The sequence below is a fragment of the Hyperolius riggenbachi genome, chromosome 12 (assembly GCF_040937935.1).
Source record: "Hyperolius riggenbachi isolate aHypRig1 chromosome 12, aHypRig1.pri, whole genome shotgun sequence".
NCBI classification, from domain to species: Eukaryota; Metazoa; Chordata; class Amphibia; order Anura; family Hyperoliidae; genus Hyperolius; species Hyperolius riggenbachi.
This window is the reverse complement of record NC_090657.1, coordinates 3,564,891-3,590,817: the sequence shown is the minus strand read 5'-3', so window position 1 is coordinate 3,590,817 and position 25,927 is coordinate 3,564,891. Positions and strand designations below refer to the sequence as shown.

Below are 25,927 nucleotides of genomic sequence, written 5' to 3'. Positions count from 1 at the left end.
TGAACCCAGCTTACTGCATCTAACTACCTGTTGTGTTGAGTGAACCCAGCTCACTGCATCTAACTACCTGTTGTGTTGAGTGAACCCAGCTCACTGCATCTAGCTACCTTTACTGTTCAGTGAACCAACCTCACTGCATCTAACTACCTGTTGTTTTGAGTGAACCCAGCTCACTGCATCTAACTACCTGTTGTGTTGAGTGAACCCAGCTCACTGCATATAACTACCTTTACTGTTGAGTGAACCCACCTCACTGCATATAACTACCTGTTGTGTTGAGTGAACCCAGCTCACTGCATATAACTACCTTTACTGTTGAGTGAACCCACCTCACTGCATATAACTACCTGTTGTGTTGAGTGAACCCAGCTCACTGCATATAACTATCTGTTGTGTTGAGTGAACCCAGCTCACTGCATCTAACTACCTGTTGTGTTGAGTGAACCCAGCTCACTGCATATAACTACCTTTACTGTTGAGTGAACCCACCTCACTGCATATAACTACCTTTATTGTCCAGTGAACCCACCTCACTGCATATAACTACCTGTTGTGTTGAGTGAACCCAGCTCACTGCATATAACTATCTGTTGTGTTGAGTGAACCCAGCTCACTGCATCTAACTACCTGTTGTGTTGAGTGAACCCAGCTCACTGCATATATAACTACCTTTACTGTTCAGTGAACCCACCTCACTGCATATAACTACCTTTATTGTCCAGTGAACCCACCTCACTGCATATAACTACCTGTTGTGTTGAGTGAACCCAGCTCACTGCATTTAACTACCTGTTGTGTTGAGTGAACCCAGCTCACTGCATATAACTACCTGTTGTGTTGAGTGAACCCAGCTCACTCCATCTAACTACCTGTTGTGTTGAGTGAACCCAGCTCACTGCATCTAACTACCTGTTGTGTTGAGTGAACCCAGCTCACTGCATATATAACTACCTTTACTGTTGAGTGAACCCACCTCACTGCATATAACTACCTTTATTGTTCAGTGAACCCACCTCACTCCATATAACTACCTGTTGTGTTGAGTGAACCCAGCTCACTGCATATGCAATAATACAATACAATAACATTTCTATAGCGCTTTTCTCCCATAGGACTCAAAGCGCTTAGGCTCTCTCAGGTTCAGTAATTGGTAGTAGGATGAAGTATTCACACAACAAAAGTTATATTTCTGCCAATGCCAAACTGAACAGGTGGGTTTTCAGTCTGGATTTAATCACGTCCAGGGATGGAGCTGTCCTGATCTGTTGAGGTAAGGAGTTCCAAAACATAGGGGCAGCATGACAGAAGGCTCTGGGACCAAAAGATTCCAAGTGGACTCTGGGTATGACTAGATTATTAGAACCTGTGGATCTGAGAATGCGGGGATTGCTATGTAGCTGCAACATATCTTTCATGTATCCAGGGCCCAGATTATTCAGGGATTTAAATATCAGTAGGCCGATCTTGAATAGGACCCTCCATTCTATAGGTAGCCAGTGAAGGGAGTGCAGGACTGGCGTTATGTGGCAGTAACGGGGTTGGTTGGTTAGCAGTCTGGCAGCAGTATTCTGTATCAGCTGTAGGCAGTACAAGACCTTTTTTGGAAGGCCAGTGTAGAGAGCATTACAGTAGTCCAGTCGGGATGTGATGAAGGCATGGACTAAGGTTGGCAGATCTTCTGGGGGTATGAGGTGCTTGATTTTTGCAATGTTCTTCAGGTGAAAATAGGATGATTTCGCCACAGCGGAGATTTGAGTTCTGAAGTTTAAATTCCCATCAATTAGAACTCCCAGGCTACGCACATGATCAGAGCTGCATAGATCCGTGCCTCCTATTCCTAGTGGTGAAGACTGCAAGTTAAGTTGTTTTGTTATCATGCTCTGCCCTCCAATCAGAAGGACTTCAGTTTTGTCTGCATTTAGTTTCAGCCAGTTGTCATTCATCCATTTCTGTAGTTCACGTAAGCAGGCGTTTATAGTTAGAGTTGGGTCTGTCACACCAGGCTTGAAGGAAAGATATAGTTGGGTGTCGTCTGCATAGCAGTGGTATGTCAGGCCATGTTTTTGGATTAGTTTTCCAAGCGGTAACATGTAAATCGTGAAAAGCAGGGGAGAGAGGATTGAGCCCTGGGGCACCCCATACTTAAGTGATACAGGGGTGGACAGGAAGGGCCCCAATAGATACTTTGTGGGTTCTGCCACTCAAGAAGGATTGGAACCACTGAAGAACTATGCCATCAATGCCGCAGTATTCCTGTAGCCTGTTTATTAAGATGTCATGGTCAACTGTATCAAAGGCTGCAGAAAGGTCAAGCAGTATGAGGATCGAGCACTCTCCTCTGTCTCTTGCCATGAGCAGGTGGTTGCATATTTGGATGAGGGCAGTTTCAGTGCTGTGGTGTTTCCTGAAGCCAGACTGGAATGGGTCATAACTGTTGTTTTGTAGGATTTTGGCTTCTAGCTGGAGGTATACAGCTTTTTCAATTAGCTTGCCCAGAAAGGGGAGGTTAGGGACAGGTCTGTAGCTGGTCATTGCATCTGGGTCCAGGGAGGGTTTTTTAAGGAGAGGCCTGATGATTGCTTTCTTCAGTAAAGCAGGAAATATCCCTGATTGTAAGGAACAGGTAACAATGTTGAGGAATACCGGTACGAACAGGTCGGGACAGTTTAACATGAACTGTGTTGGGCCAGGATCCAGGTCACAGGTAGTTAGGCGGAGGTGACGGAGGATGCTTGATGTGACTTCTTCATCAATTTCTTTGAAGTTTGACCAAGGTGTTATGTTGTCTCTGCGAATAGTCTTCGGCGCTATATTAGGCTCATATGCTGTAAGTTGGATGGCGGACCTTATAGCGGAGACTTTGTCTGTGAAGAAATGGGCAAATTGGTCACAGCGGTCCTTTGAAGACTCGATATTACGTTTTTGACATGCCGGGTTGCAGAGTTTTTCCACTGTGTGGAACAGTTGGGCTGGTTTGTTAACTGCATTTGCAATCTCTTGTGATAGAAAGGATGATTTTTTTCTCGTGATTACATTTTGGTAGTTCTTCAAGTGGAGGATTAAGGCAAGGGAGCGATCGCCCGCACGCAGCGGCTGAAGAGCCCCCCCCCCCCCGCCAGAGCCCTGCGCTGCCCGGACCAATGAGTTCCAGGCAGCACTATGGGCTGGATCGGAGGCGTTTGACATCAGGACGTCGGCTGACGTCCATAACGTCATTCCGATCGTCGCCATACGCGTTCCCCTGTTTGCTATTGATGCCGGCAACCTGCCACTGGAGGAGACGTCGTGGAACGCAAGCCGGAAGTGTCCGGCTCGTTGCAGGCACGGGGATCAGGCTGTATTATTACAGTAAGCCTCAATCAGATCTCTGATTTTATGGTGATCTGCAGTATCACCAATAATACAGATGCTATACCTGATTATGTGGTGATCTGCAGAATCACCAATAATGCAAGTATAGATACAAGACGTGATAGCAAATGTGCAGGAAGTGCTTGGTGCAACAGTAGGTACTAGTAGATTTAGCTATACCTCACCAGAGGAGCTGGTGGGCACTATCAGTACAGAGAGTACCTCACCAGTGACGAGGGCTCACTGGTGAGTAGAGAGGTCAGACGAATTGAGTTGGCAACAGACAGGTAGATACGGTACAAAATCAGAAGGCAGAGAGGAAACGGTTAACAGGCAGAGCCAGCAGCAAGATCAGATGGGCAAAGGTACAGAATCACTGAGAGGAAGAATAGTCAGGAAAAGCCTAGAGTCATACACAGATAATCAACAGGGATGCTCGGATGTGCCTCATCCACGAAGTCGGCAATCCGCGTGGTTGCAAAAAAAAATCCGCATTCGGCCCCGCCGCATGCGGATTTTCGTCCGCGTCCACGCAACCACGCGGATTTTCTGCCGTGAATGGCGTAATCACGCGTGGATTCCCGCCCGGAGGCGGATTTTCTTTTAACGTTAATAACAAAGCCCCCATACATGCTACAATCCCCCAAATTGCATGGATTATCGAGGTGATAAGGGGCAACATAACTTCAACATAAAAAATTCCCCTTATTTTTTTTTTCTAGAGAAAATGGATTTTAAAGTGAAATCAACACTTTAAATGGGGCTATTAATTGGTATTAGTGGTTTTAAAAAGGGATATACGCGTTAAGCAGTCAAAGAGGTGAAGGCGAGTTCCAATGGCACTTGGCGGCGAAGGTCCCGCTGGAGGAGGATGAGTGGCTGACGCCAAAAAGGCTCCAGAGAGGTTTTTGTAATTTTTTTTTGTTTTTTTTGCAGCAATTAGCAATGACATCGCAGCAGAGTTGTCAGTGGACACGGGCAGTGTGAACGCAGAGTGCAGTGGTGGTAGCGACTGAGTCAGGAGAAGGACTATGCGGGCAGTCAGTTCAGCAGCACAGAAGGACCACGGCAACATACTGGTAGTAGTAGTAGCAGCACAGCTTCATAGTGCTGGCCAAAAAATTAAATGCTCCCGGTGACCCGGGCAGTGTGAACGCAGACAGAGTACATTGGTGGAAGCGAGTGAGTCAGGAGGAGGAGGACAATGCCGGCGGTCAATTCAGCAGCACAGAAGGACCATGGCAACATACTGGTGGTAGTAGTAGCAGCACAGCGTCATAGTGCTGGCCAAAAAATTAAATGCACCCGGTGACCCGGGCCGTGATAACGCAGACAGAGTGCATTGGTGGTACCGTGGTAGCGACTGAGTCAGGAGGAGGAGGAGGACAAAGCGGGCGTTCAGTTCAGCAGCAGCAGCAGCACAGAAGGACCATGGCAACATACTGGTGGTAGTAGTAGCAGCACAGCGTCATAGTGCTGGCCAAAAAAAATTAAATGCACCCGGTGACCCGGGCAGTGATAACGCAGACAGAGTGCATTGGTGGTACCGTGGTAGCGACTGAGTCAGGAGGAGGACAAAGCGGGCGTTCAGTTCAGCAGCAGCAGCAGCAGCACAGAAGGACCATGGCAACATACTGGTGGTAGTAGTAGCAGCACAGCGTCATAGTGCTGGCCAAAAAATTAAATGCACCCGGTGACCCGGGCAGTGATAACGCAGACAGAGTGCATTAGTGGTACCGTGGTAGCGACTGAGTCAGGAGGAGGACAAAGCGGGCGTTCAGTTCAGCAGCAGCAGCAGCAGCACGGAAGGAAGGACCGTGGCAACATACTGGTGGTAGTAGTAGCAGCACAGCGTCATAGTGCTGGCCAAAAAATTAAATGCACCCGGTGACCCGGGCAGTGTGAACGCAGAGTGCAGCAGCGGGAAGCGACTGAGTCAGGAGGAGGAGGACAATGCGGGCGGTCAGTTCAGCAGCAGCAGCACAGAAGGACCATGCCAACATACTGGTGGTAGTAGTAGCAGCACAGCGTCATAGTGCTGGCCAAAAAATTAAATGCACCCGGTGACCCGGGCAGTGATAACGCAGACAGAGTACATTGGTGGTACCGTGGTAGCGACTGAGTCAGGAGGAGGAGGAGGAAAAAGCGGGCATTCAGTTCAGCAGCAGCAGCACAGAAGGACCATGGCAACATACTGGTGGTAGTAGTAGCAGCACAGCGTCATAGTGCTGGCCAAAAAATTAAATGCACCCGGTGACCCGGGCAGTGATAACGCAGACAGAGTGCATTGGTGGTACCGTGGTAGCGACTGAGTCAGGAGGAGGAGGAGGACAAAGCGGGCGTTCAGTTCAGCAGCAGCAGCACAGAAGGACCATGGCAACATACTGGTGGTAGTAGTAGCAGCACAGCGTCATAGTGCTGGCCAAAAAATTAAATGCACCCGGTGACCCGGGCAGTGATAACGCAGACAGAGTACATTGGTGGAAGCGACTGAGTCAGGAGGAGGAGGACAATGCAGGCGGTCAGTTCAGCAGCACAGAAGGACCATGGCAACATACTGGTGGTAGTAGTAGTAGCACAGCGTCATAGTGCTGGCCAAAAAATTAAATGTACCCAGTGACCCGGGCAGTGTGAACGCAGAGTGTAGTAGCGACTGAGTCAGGAGGACAAAGCGGGCGGTCAGTTCAGCAGCTCAGAAGGAGGACCATGGCAACTTACTGGTAGTAGTACCATAACACCAAAAAATTAACCAAGGTAGGCACTAGGCAGGTAGTAACTGTCTTTATAAAGGCAGGCATAGTTAACAACAGCACATGCAGCAGCCACTTCATGTCCCCCTGTGTCCGACAATAGGGGCCAGGAACTCACCTTCCACCCAAGCCTGGTTGATTTTCAGGAAGGTGAGTTTGTCCACAGAGGCGTGGGAGAGCCGAGAGCGCTTCTCTGTGACCACGCCACCGGCCGCACTAAAGCATCTCTCTGAGAGGACACTGGAAGGAGGGCAGGATAGGAGTTCCAGGGCGTACTGGGAAAGCTCGCTCCAGATGTCCAGTCTCTTGACCCAGTACTCCAAGGGGTCCACGGGGCTGTCGGTGTCATTGAGCCCACTGGATGACCCCATATAGTCAGACACCATGGTGTTCAGTAGTTGCTTGTGCTGGTTGGTGGTGGATGCTGTGGTGGGCACCTCTGTTCTGGGCTGCTGCACTGCATACAGGCTCTTGCTTAGGCTCTTCAGGTCTCCGGGGCGCCAGTTGCTGCTGCTGCTGCTGGTGGTTGTTGTTGTGCTGCTAGTGGCAATGGCAGGCACCTCTTGCTGGCTTGGCAGAGCAGTTACAGGGGGGGTGGAAGGCTGGGGGAATGCTTCCAGTAGTCTGCGCACAAGGGCCTCCTTCAACTCCCTTGTGCGTTGCTCGGTGGTGGATGGCGTCATTAAGTCTCCCAGCTTCCCCTTCAGACGGGGATCAAGCATCAAGGTAATCCAGATGTCCTCCCTTGAACGCATCTGGATCACCCGGGGGTCCCTGCGAAGGCAGCGCAACATGTGCACAGCCATGTGAAACAAGTGGGCCCTGCCAGCAAGATCTTCCTCGTCCTCGCCATTGTCCCATAACGCATGCCTGTCCTCTTCCTGTGCCATGTCATTGTCCTCCTCAAACCGCCATCCATGTACAACGCCTGCTGCACTCTGCTCCTCCTCCTCCTCCTCATTCAGGTTAGGGACCTCCAACTCTTCCACTACCTGCTGTGAGCCCTCCTCTGAGCTGGACTGTGCTGCCATCTGCTCCTGTTCTTCCAACTGCCTCAGGGCTTCATCCCCACGCTCAATTAAATTGTCCATTACCTGCTCCAGTAGACAAACCAAGGGCACCCACTGGCACACAGAGGCCCGCTCCTCACTGACCATCTTGGTTGCCTCCAGGAAGGGACTCAGCACCAGGCATACTTGCGGCATCAGTGTCCACTGAGTGGCAGTAATCATGGGGACTTGCTGGTTGCTGGGGACACTTGGGTCTAGCATGTAGGCCCTAAGAGCCAGCCTGTGCTGACACAGCCGCTCCAACATGGCCAGAGTCGAATTCCAGCGAACTGGCATGTCGATGATCATCCGGTGTTGTGGCCTTCCATACTGCTGCTGTAAGGTGGACAAGAGTGCAGAGGCAGTGGCTGACAGGCGGAAAAAGCGTACCACCGCCCGGGCATCCTGAAGCAGCTCGCTCATCCCCTGGTAGGTGCGCAAGAAGCGCTGCACCACAAGATTGAGCACGTGGGCCAAGCAGGGGATGTGCTGGAGGTTTCCCTGCTGCACTGCTGCCACCAGGTTGGCCCCGTTATCGGCTGCCACATACCCCACTTCCAGGCCTCTGGGGGTCAGCCACCTCCGCTCCTGCTTCCTGAGGGCGGCCAGGACGTTGGTGGCTGTAAGCCTCTCCTTCCCCAGGGTCACCAATTTTAAAAGGGCTTGGCAGTGCCGAGGCTTGGCGCTGCTGCTGCCGAGGCGGGCTTGCTTTCCGGATGCAGAGGGAGTGTCGTGACAGGACCCTTCTGCATCCCCCCTGATCCCGCGTGGTGGCACCACTAGCTGGGCTGATGCGCTCTTGTCCTCCCTCCCTTCCATCAGTATCGCCCAGTGGGCCGTAAAGGACAGGTAGCGACCTGTCCCAAATCTGCTACTCCACGAGTCCATGGTCACGTGGACCCGCTTGCCCACAGAGTAGTCCAGGGAACGGGCCACGTTTTCCACCGCAAACTTGTGGAGTGCTGGGATCGCGCTCCTGCTGAAATAGTGGCGACTGGGGACTTGCCACTTGGGGATGCCAAATTGGAGCAGCGTCCGCATGGCATTCCCCTCCTGCACCAGGGAGTAGGGAAGCAGCTGTGATGCCATGGCCCGGGCCAGCAAGCCATTTAGTTTGCGGTTCCGCCTGTGGCTTGGAGGCAGAGGCTTGGTCAGACCCTGAAAGGTGTCGCTCAGCAGGGTCTGACGATGCTGGGATGCAGGGGAGACAGAGGAGAGAGACAAACACTGGCTGCCAGCCTCAATGTCTGTGTCCTGAGTAGCCGAGGTGGAAGAGCGCTTGCGTGCTACTACTGCTGCTGCTGTGGGGGATTCACGACCCTAAAGGGAGGGATGATGCTGCTGCGCTGGTGGGCCTTCTGCTCTCAGGAACCCCTGCCAGCAGTGCCTGCTTCCTCTTAAAGTCCGCATACTCGCGGCAGTGGCGGCTTCTCAGGTGGCCCTGGAGGGATGAGGTTCCCATCTTGCTCAGACTTTTCCCACGGCTCAATCTTTTGCTGCATAACCTGCACACCCACACCGCATACCTTTTGTCATCAGTACATTCCTCAAAGCAATCCCACACTGGTGACTTTAATTTACTGCGGCCCCCACTAGCAGAGGGTGCAGCGGAACAATGTGTGGTAGTAGTTGCCGGGGGTTGCATGGTGGTGGTGCCGGCTGAAGCAGTGTCCTGTCTACTTCCTCCACGCCCACTGCTGCCGATGCCCCTGCCCCTGCCTGACATATGGCGATATCCTTGCCTAGGCCGAGGTGACTCGTCATCCTGCTCTGCCTCTGACCATTCTTCCACGGACTCAGCAGGCTGCACATAGTTAGGGTCCACAACGTCGTCATCATCAGCAGCATCATCATAATCCAGCTCTTCCTCTGACTCCCCCGCCTCCTCTTCTGTCCCTACATCCCCAGACACAGACCCCTCTTCTTCATCACCAGAACTCAACAACGCTTATGATTGTGGCCCGATCTCAATCTCTGCCACATCAGTCCCCAGTAAGTCCTGAGCTTCTTGCATCAGCAGGTTCCCAGAAGCCGGACTGAGGGACAGAACGCTGTCATCCTGGGAGGGCTGCTGACCAGTGGGTGTTGGGGTGGATGTCACAACAAGCGTGGGACGTTGGCTGCTGCTGCTGCTGCTGCTTGGAGTGGTGCTCACAGTAGAGGTCTGGGAGGAAGTCATGATGTCCATGAGTACGTCAGGTTCCATTTGCTCAACCACCACACGGGGACCAGAAACTTTTAAATATTTGGACAATGGCGTCCGCTGACTCGGCCCAGGCTTTGCTGCCCCCCTTTCTGCTGCATCACGACCACGTACAGCTGGGTGTCCTCTCCCTGGACGTGGAGCAGTCCCAGAAGTGGCTAAGGCAATTGAACTCCCTTTCCTCTCACCCCGCGAAACCCTGCCAGACATGTTGCTAGTAATGAATCACTGGATGCAGTGGGGACAGTACAAGGTCACTGAAGGATGCACCAGGCACAGTACAATGGCACTGAAGGATGCAGTGGGCACAGTACAAGGTCACTGAAGGATGCAGTGGGCACTGGATATACAACTAGGTCACTGAAGGATGCAGTGGGCACAGTACAAGGTCACTGAAGGATGCAGTGGGCACAGCAGTGGGCACTGGATATACAACTAGGTCACTGAAGGATGCAGTGGGCGCAGTACAAGGTCACTGAAGGATGCAGTGGGCACAGCAGTGGGCACTGGATATACAACTAGGTCACTGAAGGATGCAGTGGGCACAGTACAAGGTCACTGAAGGATGCAGTGGGCACAGTACAAGGTCACTGAAGGATGCAGTGGGCACAGCAGTGGGCACTGGATATACAACTAGGTCACTGAAGGATGCAGTGGGCACAGTACAAGGTCACTGAAGGATGCAGTGGGCACAGCAGTGGGCACTGGATATACAACTAGGTCACTGAAGGATGCAGTGGGCACACAAGGATGTCACACTGTGTAATGAGATGCTCATATGCCAGCGAGCGAGCAGTGGGCACTGGGCACGGCACAAGGTCACTGACAGAATGAATGAACAGCACTGGCAGAGAGTGGCGGCGCCGGCGGTGTGACTGGCTGCCTGCAAATAGTACAAGTGTATAACTGTCACTGGAATATGCAAGTGAACACTGCAGCTGCACTAACCTGCCTGCCTGCACTACACACAGATAATCCCCACTCCCACTACACTGACTACACTGCAGCACTGAACCTGCCTGCACTACACACAGTTAAATAATCACTAGACTCCCACACTCCCACTACACTACACTGACTACAACTAACTACAGCAATCACTCACTGACTAGCTAACTGTGTACAGTATAAGAGCAGTGTTAGCAAAAAAAAAGCTTTGTTTTTAACACAATAAATGCACTTGCTCAAACAACAATGGCCTGGAGATAATCCTCTCAGCACCACAGTCTAGTAGCAAGGACAGAGCTTTTCCATCATGGCCGCCGCTATATTCAGGAGGGGAGGGCATAGCTCCCCTCCTGTGATTGGTTGCTAGGGCCTGGCTGGGGCACTCTGATTGGCCTGCAATGTGTCACTTCCGCACAGTTTGAGGCATTTCCGCAAACCACAACTTCAGCGCCGGGTTTCACGAGCGTGAATGCGGATTTCTGTCCGCATTCACGCGAAGCCGAAGTAGATTTTCGTGGTTGAAAATCTATTCACGGCTTAGTGTGTCCGAGGCGCAATGCATCAAAATGGTCGTGAATCCACGCGTAAGCGTGATCATGACCTGGCGGTGAGCACCACTGATAATCAATAACACACTCAATAATACTAACTATAGATAGATGTATATCGCAAACACTGCATATACATCTATCATCAGCAGGAACCTGACTAGGTCTGAGTACTAACACAGAGCATTCGCAACAGCAGACAAGTTGCGAGTGACTCCTCAGCTCTTATGAAGCATGCAGGGGAAGAGAGGCAGCCGCGGTGGTAGAGCTATCCATCGCGGCTGCTAGATCATTATTTGTTACAGTACTCCTTCTAGTGCAGAGAAATTGTATTATTTGTATTGCCTAGTTAATTTGCTGTATTGCTCCAGATCTAGCCAGTCTCCCTTGCTTATTGTGAGAAAACACGGAAAAGCCGACACGTGTGCTGAAAGCAAGGTGGCTGATTCCGCGTCCAACGCGGCGGTTTGCACGCGTAGGCACACGTCTGGTAGTGTGGCAGAACGTGGAAAAGCCGCCGCATGTTCTATCAACAAAACGGCTGTTTCCGCGTCTAACGCGGCAGCTTGCACGCGTAGGCACGCGTCTGGTAGTGTGGCAGAACGCGGAAATGCCGCCGCATGTTCTAATAGCAAAGCGGCTGTTCCTGCGTCCAAAATGGCTGGGTCTGTTAGTCCACATAGATGGATGGAGAGCTACGCTCGTGCGGGCCAGAAGTCAGGACCTTTATACCAGCAGGGGAAGTGTCAGCTGATCAGGATGATCAACTGATTCCTGCTGGACGCATCATTGGCTGAGTGGCTCGGGCGGGGCAGATGAGTCCTGCAACTATATATTCTGCTTGCTTGTCAGTTGCTGGTTGTCTGCCATTGCAAATGCTTTATGTGTTAGCACACAGACCTTAGTCAGATCCCACAGTGTGTTAGAACCAGGAGGACCTGGGAATTCAGACTGAGCTAGATTATTCTCGCATTGTTTGTTATGCTTTAGAACAGTTCCAGGGTGTTGTGACTACGGACCTCACACCCAAGACTAGGAAACTGTCTTTATGCTATGTTATGCTATAGACTAGTTCCAGGGTGTAATGACTACGGACCTCACACCAAAGCTTAGGAAACTGTCTTTATGCTATGTTATGCTATAGACTAGTTCCAGGGTGTTGTGACTACGGACCTCACACCCAAGCTTAGGAAACTGTCTCTATGTTATGTCATGTATGCTAGTTCCAGGGTGCTGTAACTACTTTCCTCACACCCAAGACTAGCACTGTGTATCTTTATTACTTTAGCCCGCCACTAGGGTCTAGAGAGCCAGGATCTCTCATCCAGTAGGGCAAGTTGGTTCACTTAGCAGCAGGGCTTCCTGCAACCTAGCCCAGGCCCCTCTCCTAGGGAGCCATTGGGCTTATAGGGATTCACCCACAGTCCAGGGTGAATTCCCTTCATCTTCCTACCTCCAGTTCCTCTGGTGGTTCTCACTCAAAGTGTTACTGTTACACCAAACACTCACATCACTCAGGTGTCCAGAGGTTAGTCATACCTGGATTATTAGTGATTCTGCAGATCATTCATAATCTGGTGTATATCTGCATTACTGGTGAATCTGCAGTTCACCAATAATCAGATTCTCTCTGCATGTTGACACCAATCGTTACAGAATGGCAGACCGAACCCAAATGGATGCACTGTATAGCCATGTTGAAGTCCTGACCACCGCAGTAAACCAACTTCCCGCGGCAGTTTTGAACCAACAGACCCAGATATGTCAGATATTTGGGGCTGTTCAGGAACTTCAATCAGTGTGATCTCCTCTTAGCACAGACATACGTATGCCTGTACCTGAAAAGTTTTCTGGCGACAGATCTGACTTTCGGAACTTTAGAAATAGAGTGTTATCATACTTTGAGTTAAGACCTAACTCGTCTGGGGCCGTGGCACAGAGAATTACGTTCATTAAGACTCTGTTGTCTGGGGATTCCCAGACCTGGGCGTATGGTCTTCCTATTGGGCATCAGGCCCTGACCTCTGTCGAGGAATTTTTTGAGGCTATGGCTATGATTTACGATGATCCAGACATTGCCTCGACTTCTGAATGGAAGCTTAAGCTTCTACGTCAAGGCAAAGGTCTGGTAGAGAATTATGCTGCGGAGTTCAGGAGGTGGGCAGTCTCGGCTAGATGGGATGCATTCGCCCTCCTAGACTGTTTTTTGGCCGGATTATCAGATACTATTCATGAGGTAATGATAGGTCATACTGAGCCCGAATCATTGGATGAGGCAATTTCTTTGGCCATACAGATAGATCGCCGTTTACGCCACCAGAGACAGGTTTGTGGCAGAGTGGCCAGAAGGTCTATCTTACATGACTCTTCTCAGTCTCCTTCACCCCCAAGCGAACCTATGCAAATTGGGTACACAGGGCTGAGGCTGGGGAAGAGGAATCACAGGAGCCCAAAAGAGAATGCTTTATATGGGTCCACTGGACCAGACAAATGCTGCCACCTGGGATTAGTCAATACCATAGGTGAGCAGGGTTCATCTCTGAACGATGGTCGGCTGATCCTTCTTTGTTCGGTTACGTGGGAAGGTTGGACCAAGTCCACAGAAGCCATGGTGGACTTGGGTTCAGCAGCGAACCTCATAGATTACGATTTTGCTAAAAATTTGGGGATACCGTTATCCGCACCCGACCGGGAGATTTCGGTCAATGCAGTGGATGACTCTCCATTGCGGAGTGCCCAGTTTCTTTCCCAAACCCCCCTACTGTCATTTTGTTTGGGGGCATTGCATGTAGAGAGTTTACAGTTCTTGGTCCTACCGATGAAAGGCTCTGCTGTTGTTCTCGGTATGCCCTGGTTACGGCTTCACTCACCGCTGATTGACTGGGCTTCAGGAAAGCTACTGAACTGGTCAGCCCATTGTCAGGAGCACTGTTTAAAGAGGGGTGAGGCGGATAATACCAAGATACAGGTCGCAGGAAAGGCAGGACAGTATACAGATATTTCTAACGGATCCTGCTTCTCACGGTTACCTCTCATGCATGAATCAGATAGCAAAAGCGCCAAAGCAGACGGTTTAGACAGGGGTTTTGGGCCCAAAATCTTTCTATCACCAAAAAAACAGGCTGACAAGAAATCATTTCAGGTGTCCCTGCTCAAGCCAGCAGTGCATGTGGATTCCACTCCCTCCCACCCTGTGTTGATTGATGACCAGCCTGAGTATGAGATAAAAAGGGGATTCTCTAACCTACATCCTGGAAAGCCAGGAAGGAGATGTCCGGAGTCCACTCCTCAGGGGGGGGGGGGGGGGGTTACTGTGAGAAAACGCGGAAAAGCCCTACATGTGCTGAAAGCAAGGCGGCTGATTCCGCCTCCAACGCGGCGGTTTGCACGCATAGGCACGCGTCTGGTAGTGTGGCAGAACGCGGAAAAGCCGCCGCATGTTCTAATAGCAAAGCGGCTTTTCCCGCGTCCAAAGTGGCTGGGTCTGTTAGTCCACATAGATGGATGGATAGCTACGCGCACGCGGGCCAGAAGTCAGGACCTTTATACCAGCAGGGGAAGTGTCAGCTGATCAGGACGATCAGCTGATTCCTGCTGGATGCATCATTGGCTGAATGGCTCGGGCGGGGCAGATGAGTCCTGCAACTATATATTCTGCTTGCTTGTCAGTTGCTGGTTGTCTGCCATTGCAAATGCTTTATGTGTTAGCACACAGACCTTAGTCAGATCCCACAGTGTGTTAGAACCAGGAGGACCTGGGAATTCACACTGAGCTAGATTATTCTCGCATTGTATGTTATGCTTTAGACCAGTTCCAGGGTGTTGTGACTACGGACCTCACACCCAAGACTAGGAAACTGTCTTCATGCTAGGTTATGCTATAGACTAGTTCCAGGGTGTTGTGACTACGGACCTCACACCCAAGCTTAGGAAACTGTCTCTATGTTATGTCATGTATGCTAGTTCCAGGGTGCTGTAACTACTTTCCTCACACCCAAGACTAGCACTGTGTATCTTTATTACTTTAGCCCGCCACTAGGGTGTAGAGAGCAAGGATCTCTCATCCAGTAGGGCAAGTTGGTTCACTTAGCAGCAGGGCTTCCTGCAACCTAGCCCAGGCCCCTCTCCTAACGAGCCATTGGGCTTATAGGGATTCACCCACAGTCCAGGGTGAATTCCCTGCATCTTCCTACCTCCAGTTCCTCTGGTGGATCTCACTCAAAGTCTTACTGTTACACCAAACACTCACATCACTCAGGTGTCCAGAGGTTAGTCATACCTGGATTATTAGTGATTCTGCAGATCATTCATAATCTGGTGTATATCTGCATTACTGGTGAATCTGCAGTTCCCCAATAATCAGATTTTCTCTGCGTGTTGACACCAATCGTTACACCATATCAGTGCCGCTGATATATACATACTCGAACTGTTGATATCCTGTATTAAACTAGTCAGTTTTTAGCACGTTTTGGTAGGTCGCGCTTAGCGTGATCACCCGTGCTTAGCTAGCCTAGTCCTGTCCTTGCGAGGTAGCCATTGCTGTGGTTGCTACTGGTTACCTCACTCTTGTCTTTGTGAATGCTTCCTGTCACTGAGGCAGTGACTAGATTAGCAAGCATTTATTCTGTCAGCCTCTGTCCTCCTAGTCCTGTCCTTGCGAGGTAGCCATTGCTGTGTTTGCTATTGGCTACCTCATTCCAGTCTGTCTTGTATCTGTCTGAATGTTTGCTATCGCAAGAGCAGCACAACTTTGCACTGCGTTGCCATTGCGTCTTATCAGAAGCCCAGAGCTGCAGTAGCTCTGGGCAGCCTGTGCAGCCTCTTCCATTATCCAGCTCTTAGCCTTGTTGTGCTGGGTGGTCAGAAAGTATGACCCCCCAGCATTACACAAAGCAATAGAATCTGCTCACATCAGTCTGTTCATAACGGATCTATTCTGTCTGCTCTGAACAAGGAATGCAAGTTTGGGTAGTCTGATATAATTCCGGAACAAACAGACAGAGCGGATGCACCACGGGTATACCAAGCAGCTGGCGACGGGAGATAGAACGGAATCCATGGATGAAAATCTGATGCCCAAAGCTAAAAACCGATCCATTTGAAACTGAGAAAGGATCAGTTTATACAGGATCAGTTTATACAGGATCAGTTTTTGCTCTGTTATTCTCTCTCTGGCCTTCAGAGTCTAATTTATTTACTTTTCTTCTGTCTATTGCTGGGTCTATTTTTCTTGATCTAAGGGCCCATTCACACTTGAGATATTAAAACAATTAGCGTTTGGCGTAGGTGATTTTTTTTTGCGATAACGTAATCCACGTTTCTTTACATTGCAATCACAAATGCTCAACAATGGCTAAAAAGGGGCTGCAAGCACCGTGTTTGCGTTTACCTGAATTGGGAATCACCAGCATTCGCGTCAGTGAGATCATATACTATACGGTCATATACTTTTAATTGCAGTGGCGCTTTAAAAAGCACTAGCGATCGCTGGCGATTCAGCGACTAGCGGTACATTTCTGTTAACAGCCCAAATGTAAATGGACCCTAAAGGAAAATCTCTAAATGAATGCTTTGTTAAGGAATGTGATAATTGTTAAAGTGTTGACACATGATTGTAGAACTCCTGACAGTATAGTCCGGAAAGTAGACAATGATGGATAGAGAATATTAGGTCCATAACTGCTTATTTCTAGGAGTACTTTTATATTACCTTTTTCTCTATTTTTCAGGTCAGTGCATATGGATTTATGACGGACGATTACAAAAAGTACTCTGATCATTACTATGACAAGGACAAGATGGAAACAGTTCTGTTTAAAAATCATGATTTCCTTATGGAGAAAGATCTATGGGCAAGGATGCACCAGGAAAATATCATCAAGCTGTACCAGCGGACATAGGCTGATTTTAATATGCTATGCTAATGCAGTGATGGGATTAGTTCCCATTTTGGTCCAGGAAACAGGGAAGCTCATCTGGATTTCAGATATCCCTATCCAGTCCAGAATCAGATTCAAGATACTGTGTCTGATCTACAAATCTGTCCACAAAACCTGTCCAACCTACATTTCCGATCTTACTCAGAGGTACACACCTAGCCGCTCACTCCGCTCTTCCAATGAGCTTCGCCTAACCGCCCCCCGAATCACCCAGTCCCATGCACGCCTCCAGGACTTCTCAAGAGGTGCTCCAACACTATGGAACTCCCTACCTCCACCCATTAGGGCAGCCCCCTCCTTCAACATCTTCAAGAAAGCCATCAAAACTCACCTTTTCACTCTGGCCTACTACCCCTCACAAGTGCTCTTAACCTACAGCTGAACTCTGGTCCCCTACCATTCGTGTCCTTACCTCTCCCTCTAGATTGTAAGCCTTTGGGCAGGGTCCTCCTCCTTTTGTGTCCTACCTGATCTTGCACCTCCATTACTGTGAACCCATGCTATGCATTTGAGTGAACCTAACTTGCCTAATCTCCATGCTCCATCCAGTGACTGATTAAGCATAACCTGGTACTCATACTATGGTGCGTGATCTGGTTTACTTGTATTCCTGTATTGTCATATTGCTGTATGTCACCCCTAAATATTGTCTGTAACCTAAATTAATGTTCAGCGCTACGTAATATGTTGGCGCTTTATAAATACAATAAATAAATAAATAATAAATAAATATCCGGGTAACCCGGATATCCGACCATTTTTACACTATCCGGCCGGATCCGGATTCCGGATAGTAAGGCAAAAATCTGCATAGCTATCTGTGGATAGTTTGACGGCCAACCCGGATGTCCTCGAATTTCTCCCAGATATCCAGATTACAAGTTCAGTGGCAAAAAGGTCCACCTATCCACCTCCCTCTCTCTGGTCTTCCAGGGATTTGTAGTATGTCAAAAGCAAGCTCACATACCTTGGCCAGGAATTAAATCCAGGTCCACCGCTTGCAGGGCAGCTATGCTAACCACTATACCACCAACCACACACTAGTGTTGGGCGAACACCTGGATGTTCGGGTTCGGGAAAGTTCGCCGAACATGGCCGCAATGTTCGGCATGTTCGGGCCGAACCCCGAACTCCCCGAACATCCCGCTTTTGGGGGCCCTATGGGGTCGCAGGCATAAGGGGGGAGCATGCCCCGATCGCGGGGGGGGTCGGAAATTCCCCCCACCCCCTCCGCTAGCGCTCCCCCCTCTGCCCGCTTCCCCATTCAAAAGTTAGGAAGTGAAACTGTACCTGTGCGGCCGGTAGTGGGTGACTGGCAGTGGGCGGCACTATGGAGAGACTGAGGAGGAGGAGGAGTCCGGAGAGTGACGCGTTGAGGGAGGCCGGGCAGTGGGCGGATCAGCAGTAGTACCGTACTACTGCTGATCCGCCCACTGCCCGGCCTCCCTCAACGCGTCACTCTCCGGACTCCTCCTCCTCCTCAGTCTCTCCATAGTGCCGCCCACTGCCAGTCACCCACTACCGGCCGCACAGGTACAGTTTCACTTCCTAACTTTTGAATGGGGAAGCGGGCAGAGGGGGGAGCGCTAGCGGAGGGGGTGGGGGGAATTTCCGCCCCCCCCCGCGATCGGGGCATGCTCCCCCCTTATGCCTGCGACCCCATAGGGGGCCAGTATTCGGGCGAACAGGGCCCTGTTCGTGCCGAACAGGGGCCCTGTTCGGCCAGGCAATGAGCCGTTCGGGCGAACCCGAACAGTTTGGCCGAACACCACCAGGTGTTCGGCCGAACGCGAACATCACCCGAACAGGGTGATGTTCTGCAGAACCCGAACAGTGGCGAACACTGTTCGCCCAACACTACCACACACACAGCTAAGGGTAGCACTTTGAAGTCTGGAAGATTCCAGGGCAAGGGTGGGAAGGATGAAAAGCTAGGTGGCCATGCAACCATTCCTGCTAACCTAAAGCTTACTTATAGACAGTCATATGAGACACATGCCGGGTGCAGGGCTGTGTGGTGAGTGATCCTATAGACCAGGGGTCCCCAACCTTTTTCGGCCCGGGGACCGGTAACCGTCCAAAATTTTCTCTGGGGCCCGGCGGGGGGGGGGGGGGGGGGGGGAGGTTGGAGCGGCGACACAGCAAGCACAGTTGCCCCAGTATAGGGAGTCTAGTTACCCCGGTACAGCTAGTATAGTGCCCCAGTATGATTAGTATCAAAGTGACCAAGTATAGTTGCCCCAGTATAGCTAGTATAGTGCCCCATGTGCCCCAGTATAGCTAGCATAGTGCCCAGTGTGCCCCAGCATAGCTAGTATAGTGCCCAGTGTGCCCCAGTATAGCTAGTATAGTGCCCAGTGTGCCCCAGCATAGCTAGTATAGTGCCCAGTGTGCCCCAGCATAGCTAGTATAGTGCCCAGTGTGCCCCAGGATAGCTAGTATAGTGCCCAGTGTGCCCCAGTATAGCTAGTATAGTGCCCAGTGTGCCCCAGTATAGCTAGTATAGTGCCCAGTGTGCCCCAGGATAGCTAGTATAGTGCCCAGTGTGCCCCAGTATAGCTAGCATAGTGCCCCAGTATAGCGCCCCATGTGCCCCAGTATAGTTAGAATAGTGCCCCATGATAGCTAGTATAGTGCCCCAGTGCAGCCGACTCCCCCCCCCCCCCCCCCCCCCGCGGCCGCCGCTCCTGTTACCTTATGAGCTGGCGGCCGCTTCCTGTCACAGATTCCCGTAGTCGCTCTCCTCCGTGCAGCATCTTCTATTTACAGCAGCGCGTCGCACGGCTGCAGTAAGGAGGGAAGGAGGAGGGGCAGCGGTTCCCATGGTAACGGCGAACGCCGCTGCCCCGCCTCCTTCCCTCCTTACAGCAGCCGCACAGGAAGCGCTGCTGTAATAGGAGACGCAGACGCTACACAGAGGAGAGCAGCTACGGGGAATCTGACAGGAAGCGGCCGCCAGCTCATAAGATGACAGGAGCAGCGGCCGCGGGGGGAGGAGGGGCGAGAGGCCAGACCCGCCGCGACCCAGCTGGCAACTGCCCACGGACCGGCAGTGGGTCGCGGCCCGGTGGTTGGGGACCCCTGCTATAGACAGTCATATGAGACACATGCCGGGTGCAGGGCTGTGTGGTTAGAGTTGAGCTGAAATTTTCGTAATTTCGCATTACTATAATTACGCATGCGAAATTTGCGATTACGATGCGAAATTAGCGTAGCGAAATTGCCATTAAAATCGTAATTGAAAATACCGTAAGCGTAATTTTCAACGCGAAATTTCGCGTTTCGTTCATGCCGTAATTTCGCATTAAACGCTACCGTAATTTCGCGTTAAACCGTAACGCTCCGTATAATATAAAAAAGCCGCCGACTTTAAGGGTTAATAGCAAAGCCCCCTTAAATGCTAAGAGCCTCAAATTTGGAGAATAGGAGGAATAAGAGGAAAAATTTTTTTTGCAAAAAGACCTTATAGTTTTTGAGAAAATCGATGTTAAAGTTTCAAAGTAAAAATGTATACATTTAAAAACCCGCTGACTTTAACGGGCAAAAGCCTGCTTAAAGTTTAGGAACACCAAATTCCTAGGGGATATTAAGGGGATCAGTGGGAATAAGAGGAAAATTTTTTTTTTTCAAAAAGACCTTATAGTTTTTGAGAAAATCGATTTTTAAGTTTCAAGGGCAAAAATGTCTTTTAAATGCGGAAAATGTCAGTTTTTTTTGCACAGGTAACAATAGTGTTTTATTTTCATAGATTCCCCCAAGTGGGAAGAGTTTTACTTACTTCGTTCTGAGTGTGGGAAATATAAAAAAAAAACAACGTGGGGTCCCCCCTCCCAGACCTCTTTAACCCCTTGTCCCCCATGCAGGCTGGGATAGCCAGAATGCGGAGCACCGGCCGCGTGGCGCTCCGCACCCTGACTATACCAGCCCGCATGGTCCATGGATTGGGGGGTCTCGGAAGGGGAGGGGCAGCCAAGCTTTCCCCTCCCCCTCCGAGCCCTTGTCCAATCCAAGGACAAGGGGCTCTTCTCCACCTCCGATGGGCGGTGGAGGTGGAGGCCGCGATTTCCTGGGTGGGGGGTTCATGGTGGAATCTGGGAGTCCCCTTTAAAAAGGGGTCCCCCAGATGCCCACCCCCCCTCCCAGGAGAAATGAGTATAGAGGTATTTGTACCCCTTACCCATTTCCTTTAAGAGTTAAAAGTAAATAAACACACAAACACATAGAAAAAGTATTTTAATTGAACAAAAACATAACCACGAAAAAAGTCCTTTAATATTCTTAATTAACCATTAATACTTACCTGTCCCTTTAAATAAATGATCCCCTGCAATATCCTCGGAAATGTTCTATCAGTTACAATGTAACAAAGTTATTGCAATGTAACAACTTTGTTACATTGTAACTACGCCGCACCCGACGTCACTCACCGCCGCCGCCGCCACCGCGTCTGCGCTGCAGGACCCGACAGAGCTCTGAGCTATATAGCTCAGAGCTCTCTAAGCATCTTTGTATTTGGGCTCCAAGGAGCCCCATTGGTCCTTAGCAGACCAATGGGGTTCCTTCTGATTTGAAGGAACCCCATTGGTCTGCTAAGGACCAATGGGGCTCCTTGGAGCCCAAATACAAAGATGCTTCTCAGAGCTCTGAGCTATATAGCTCAGAGCTCTGTCGGGTCCGTGCAGGACGCTAAGTCCCCGCCGGCTCCGCTGCCCTCCCCGCCTCTCCCACATGTCACCCACATGTGGGTGACATGTGGGTGACAGATGTGGGCGGGGTGGACAGCGGGAGCTGCGGGGACTTAGCGTCCTGCACGGACGCGTATGCGGCGGCTGAGCGGCGAGTGGCGTCGGGTGCGGCGTAGTTACAATGTAACAAAGTTGTTACATTGTAATAACTTTGTTACATTGTAACTGATAGAACATTTCCGAGGATATTGCGAGGTATCATTTATTTAAAGGGACAGGTAAGTATTAATGGTTAATTAAGAATATTAAAGGACTTTTTTCGTGGTTATGTTTTTTGTTCAATTAAAATACTTTTTCTAAGTGTCTGTGTGTTTATTTACTTTAACTCTTAAAGGAAATGGGTATGGGGTACAAGTACCTCTATACTCATTTCTCCTGGGAGGGGGGGGTGGGCATCTGGGGGACCCCTTTTTAAAGGGGACTCCCAGATTCCACCATGAACCTCCCCCCCAGGAAATCGCGGCCTCCACCTCCACCGCCCATCGGAGGTGGAGAAGAGCCCCTTGTCCTTGGATTGGACAAGGGCTCGGAGGGGGAGGGGAAAGCTTGGCTGCCCCTCCCCTTCCAAGACCCCCCCAATCCATGGACCATGCGGGCTGGTATAGTCAGGGTGCGGAGCCCCACGCGGCCGGTGCTCCGCATTCTGGCTATCCCAGCCTGCATGGGGGACAAGGGGTTAAAGAGGTCTGGGAGGGGGGACCCCACGTCGTTTTTTTTTATATTTCCCACACTCAGAACGAAGTAAGTAAAACGCTTCCCACTTGGGGGAATCTATGAAAATAATACACTATTGTTACCTGTGCAAAAAAAACTGACATTTTCCGCATTTAAAAGACATTTTCGCCCTTGAAACTTAAAAATCGATTTTCTCAAAAACTATAAGGTCTTTTTGAAAAAAAAAATTTTCCTCTTATTCCCACTGATCCCCTTAATATACCCTGGGAATTTGGTGTTCCTAAACTTTAAGCAGGCTTTGCTATTAACCGTTAAAATCGGCGGGTTTTTAAATGTTTACATTTTTCCTTTGAAACTTTAACATCGATTTTCTCAAAAACTATAAGGTCTTTTTGAAAAAAAAAATTTTCCTCTTATTCCTCCTATTCTCCAAATTTGAGGCTCTTAGCATTTAAGGAGGCTTTGCTATTAACCCTTAAAGTCGGCGGCTTTTTTATATTATACGGAGCGTTACGGTTTAAGTTTAACGCGAAATTACGGTAGCGTTTAATGCGAAATTACGGCATGATACGACTGTAATGCGAAAATTACGCGAAAATTACGCTTACGCGAAATTTCGCGAAATCCTTCTTCATTACGATTATGTACTTACGGCCATAATCGTAATTACACTAATTACGCAAAATTTCGCAAAATCATAATTAGGTCATTACGCTCATCTCTATGTGTGGTGAGTAATCCTATAGACAGTCATATGAGACACATGACGGGTGCAGGGCTGTGTGGTAAGTGATCCTATAGACATTCATATGAGACACATGCCGGGTGCAGGGCTGTGTGGTGAGTCAACACATTGGCTTAAGACTTTACCAAATCCAATGCTCCAATATGGGGAAGCTTCTCTGTTTGCTGTTTTTTTGTTTGTTTGTTTTTAAGTGTGGTGTCACAGTTCAATCATCTCAGGGCCAGGAGTAGTCTTAGCTACCGTAATATCTATGTTACGGCAGGGCCCTTATTACACTTTCTCTTACAGGGCTATGGAAACCATTTTGCCCATGTGATAAAGCGAGGTGCAAATATGAAATCATGCCTAGCAGAGGATGGTTTTGATCCATCAAACTCTGGGTTATGGGCCCAGCACACTTCTGCTGCGCCACTCTGCTGCCACACAGGGCATGCTTTGTTGTAGGAAAAAGTGGCACACATACATCCCCATAAAAAAAGACACACTTACATCCCCATAAAATCATTTAGCAGCAACACCTAGTCTCTGTGGCACAATCAGTTAGTGCATTTGGCTGTTAACCGAAAGGTTGGTGGTTCAAGTCCACCCAGGCATGGACTTGCCTTTTGTGCTCAACAGTTGTCCGAAGAAAACCCCCGATAGCCATTTAGCAGCAATTGTGTGTACAGCGTTTGTGGCATAATTGGTTAGTGCATTTGGCTGTTTACCTAAAGGATGGTGGTTCAAGCCCACCCAGGGATGTCTTTGTGTTTTGTGAAGGGAACTAATGTACCCTTCTTAAACTTGAAGATTGTATACAAATGTAAGCAGACTGCAGAGTGGCGCAGCAGAAGTGTGCTGGGCCCATAACCCAGAGGTTGATGGATCAAAACCATCCTCTGCTAGGCATGATTTCATTTTTGCACCTCGTTTTATCGCATGGGCAAAACGGTCTCCATAGCCCTGTAAGAGAAAGTGTTATAAGGGCCCTGCCATAACCTAGATATTACAGTAGCTAAGACTACTCCTGGGCATTTCTTGTGGTTGAAGAGATGAGTGAACTGTGACACCACACTTAAAAGCAAACAATATACAAAAAAAAAAAAAAAACAGCAAACAGAGAAGCTTCCTCATATTGGAGCATTGGATTTGGTAAAGTCTTAAGCCAATGTGTTGACTCACCACACAGCCCTGCACTCGGCATGTGTCTCATATGACTGTGTAACGATTGGTGTCAGCAACACAGATTTTTTCTGAAAATTGGTGATCTGCAGTATCAGCAATAATACAGATGCAATACCTGATTATGTGTGATCTGCAGAATCACCAATAATACTAGTATAGCAAGACACAGGACACCCAATGTGTTATAGTGTTTGGTGCAACAGTAATCAGAGAAGTTATCTCCCTTAGGGCGGGAGATACAGACACTACTGCAGCCAAGGATTCCCTGAGGAGCAGGGAACCAGACTACACTGTAGCCACTGGACCCCTGAGGGGCAGGGTCCCACTGATTGGACTGCAAAGGGGACAGTTGGTGGAATGAGTGATTATGATGTAACTGCAGCCGAGAATTCCCTGGGGAGCAGGGAATCGGATGGTATTGCAGCCAGTGGATACCTGAGGAGCAGGAACCACTGACAGGACTGCCGGAGTATAACTAGTTGAATGAAAGATATGATGAGACTGCAGCCAGAGACTTCCCAAGGAGTGGGGAATCAGACTGTACTGCAGCCAAGGATTCCCTGATGGCAGGGAATTAGGCTGTACTGCAGCCAGTGGACTCCTTAGAGATAGAGACCACTGGCTGAGCTGTAAGATGGTCTCCTGAGGAGCAGGTGACCCTAAACCCGTGCTGCAGCTGGTGAACACCTGAAGAGCAAGTTTCACAGATAGTGCAGTAAGGCTGACCACCCAAGGTTTGGGTGACAGCCAGAAAGGTCAGACAAGCAGAGTCGGCAACACACGGACAGATAAAGTACAGAGACGGAAGACTGATTCGGTATCCGGGTACAGGCAATGTCGGCAACAGGTAATCAGATAGGCGGTGGTACCGAATCAGTGAGCAGGAGAGTGGTCAGGAAAGCCAGAGATCATAACAGGTAACAGAATATAAATAACGTAGCACAATAACAAGCAACTGGAAAGCATTAAACAAGATGCATTTTGATGCAGCTCTAGCACTGTTTAACCTGCCTGGCGTTTTGATTCCTGCGGCCCTGTGGCTGTGGGAAAGTTTTTTGAAAAAAAATAATAATTTATCATGTAGCTAGCCTAGCACTAGCTTCATGATTCCCCCCTCCCTGCGGCGTCCCTCCCACCCCTCCGATCCCCGCCGGCGCAAACACCCATCCGGAAATCCCGTTCTGAATGGGATTTCCAGGAGGGCTTCCCCCGTTGCCATGACGACACACGTCGTGACGTCATCGACTTCGGCGACGTCGTGATGTCACAGGGAGACCCGATCCACCCCTCAGTGCTGCCTGGCACTGATTGGCCAGGCAGCGCACGTGGTCTCGCCTGGGGGGGGGCTGCATCGCGGCGGGTAGCAGCAGATCGGCGGTGGGTGGCAACGATCGGGTGAGGCACGCAGCAAGCAAAGTGCTTGCTGCGTGTTTTTAAAAAAATATTCAAATCGGCCCAGCGGGGCCTGAGCGGTGACCTCCGGCATCTCTGGATGAGCCTAGCTCATCCAGAACGCTAGGAAGGTTAAGAGAAACATGACCTTAGAGGAATATATCAGGCCTAGATGTACTAAAATACCTTAAAATATTCATTAACCTGACTAATGACACAAGAGTAAGTTAGTGGTTGCACAATATGATAATCTTTGCACTTAGCACACCAAATAACCAGCGAGAGAGATACATACCCTTCTGTTGAATGTTGTTACCAATATGTTTAGGTTTAGGTTTTTAGTTAAGTTTAGTCAATTCTCGACCATAAACTCATTGTACTTTATCTTTTAGATACAAGCTAATCACTAAATGAG

At 49.7% G+C, this 25,927-nt stretch overlaps 1 protein-coding gene across 1 annotated transcript in view; it reads left to right on the top strand.

The window, feature by feature from the left end:
* Positions 1-16,813, top strand: part of LOC137541988 (alpha-N-acetylgalactosaminide alpha-2,6-sialyltransferase 1-like) — a 253,511-nt gene extending 236,698 nt beyond the window's left edge. The window contains exon 8 of the mRNA XM_068263567.1: positions 16,582-16,813. Within this exon, the coding sequence (XP_068119668.1) occupies positions 16,582-16,752 (171 nt within the window). The 3' untranslated portion in view covers positions 16,753-16,813. The remainder of the gene's footprint in view (positions 1-16,581) is intronic.
* Positions 16,814-25,927: the final 9,114 nt, after the last annotated feature.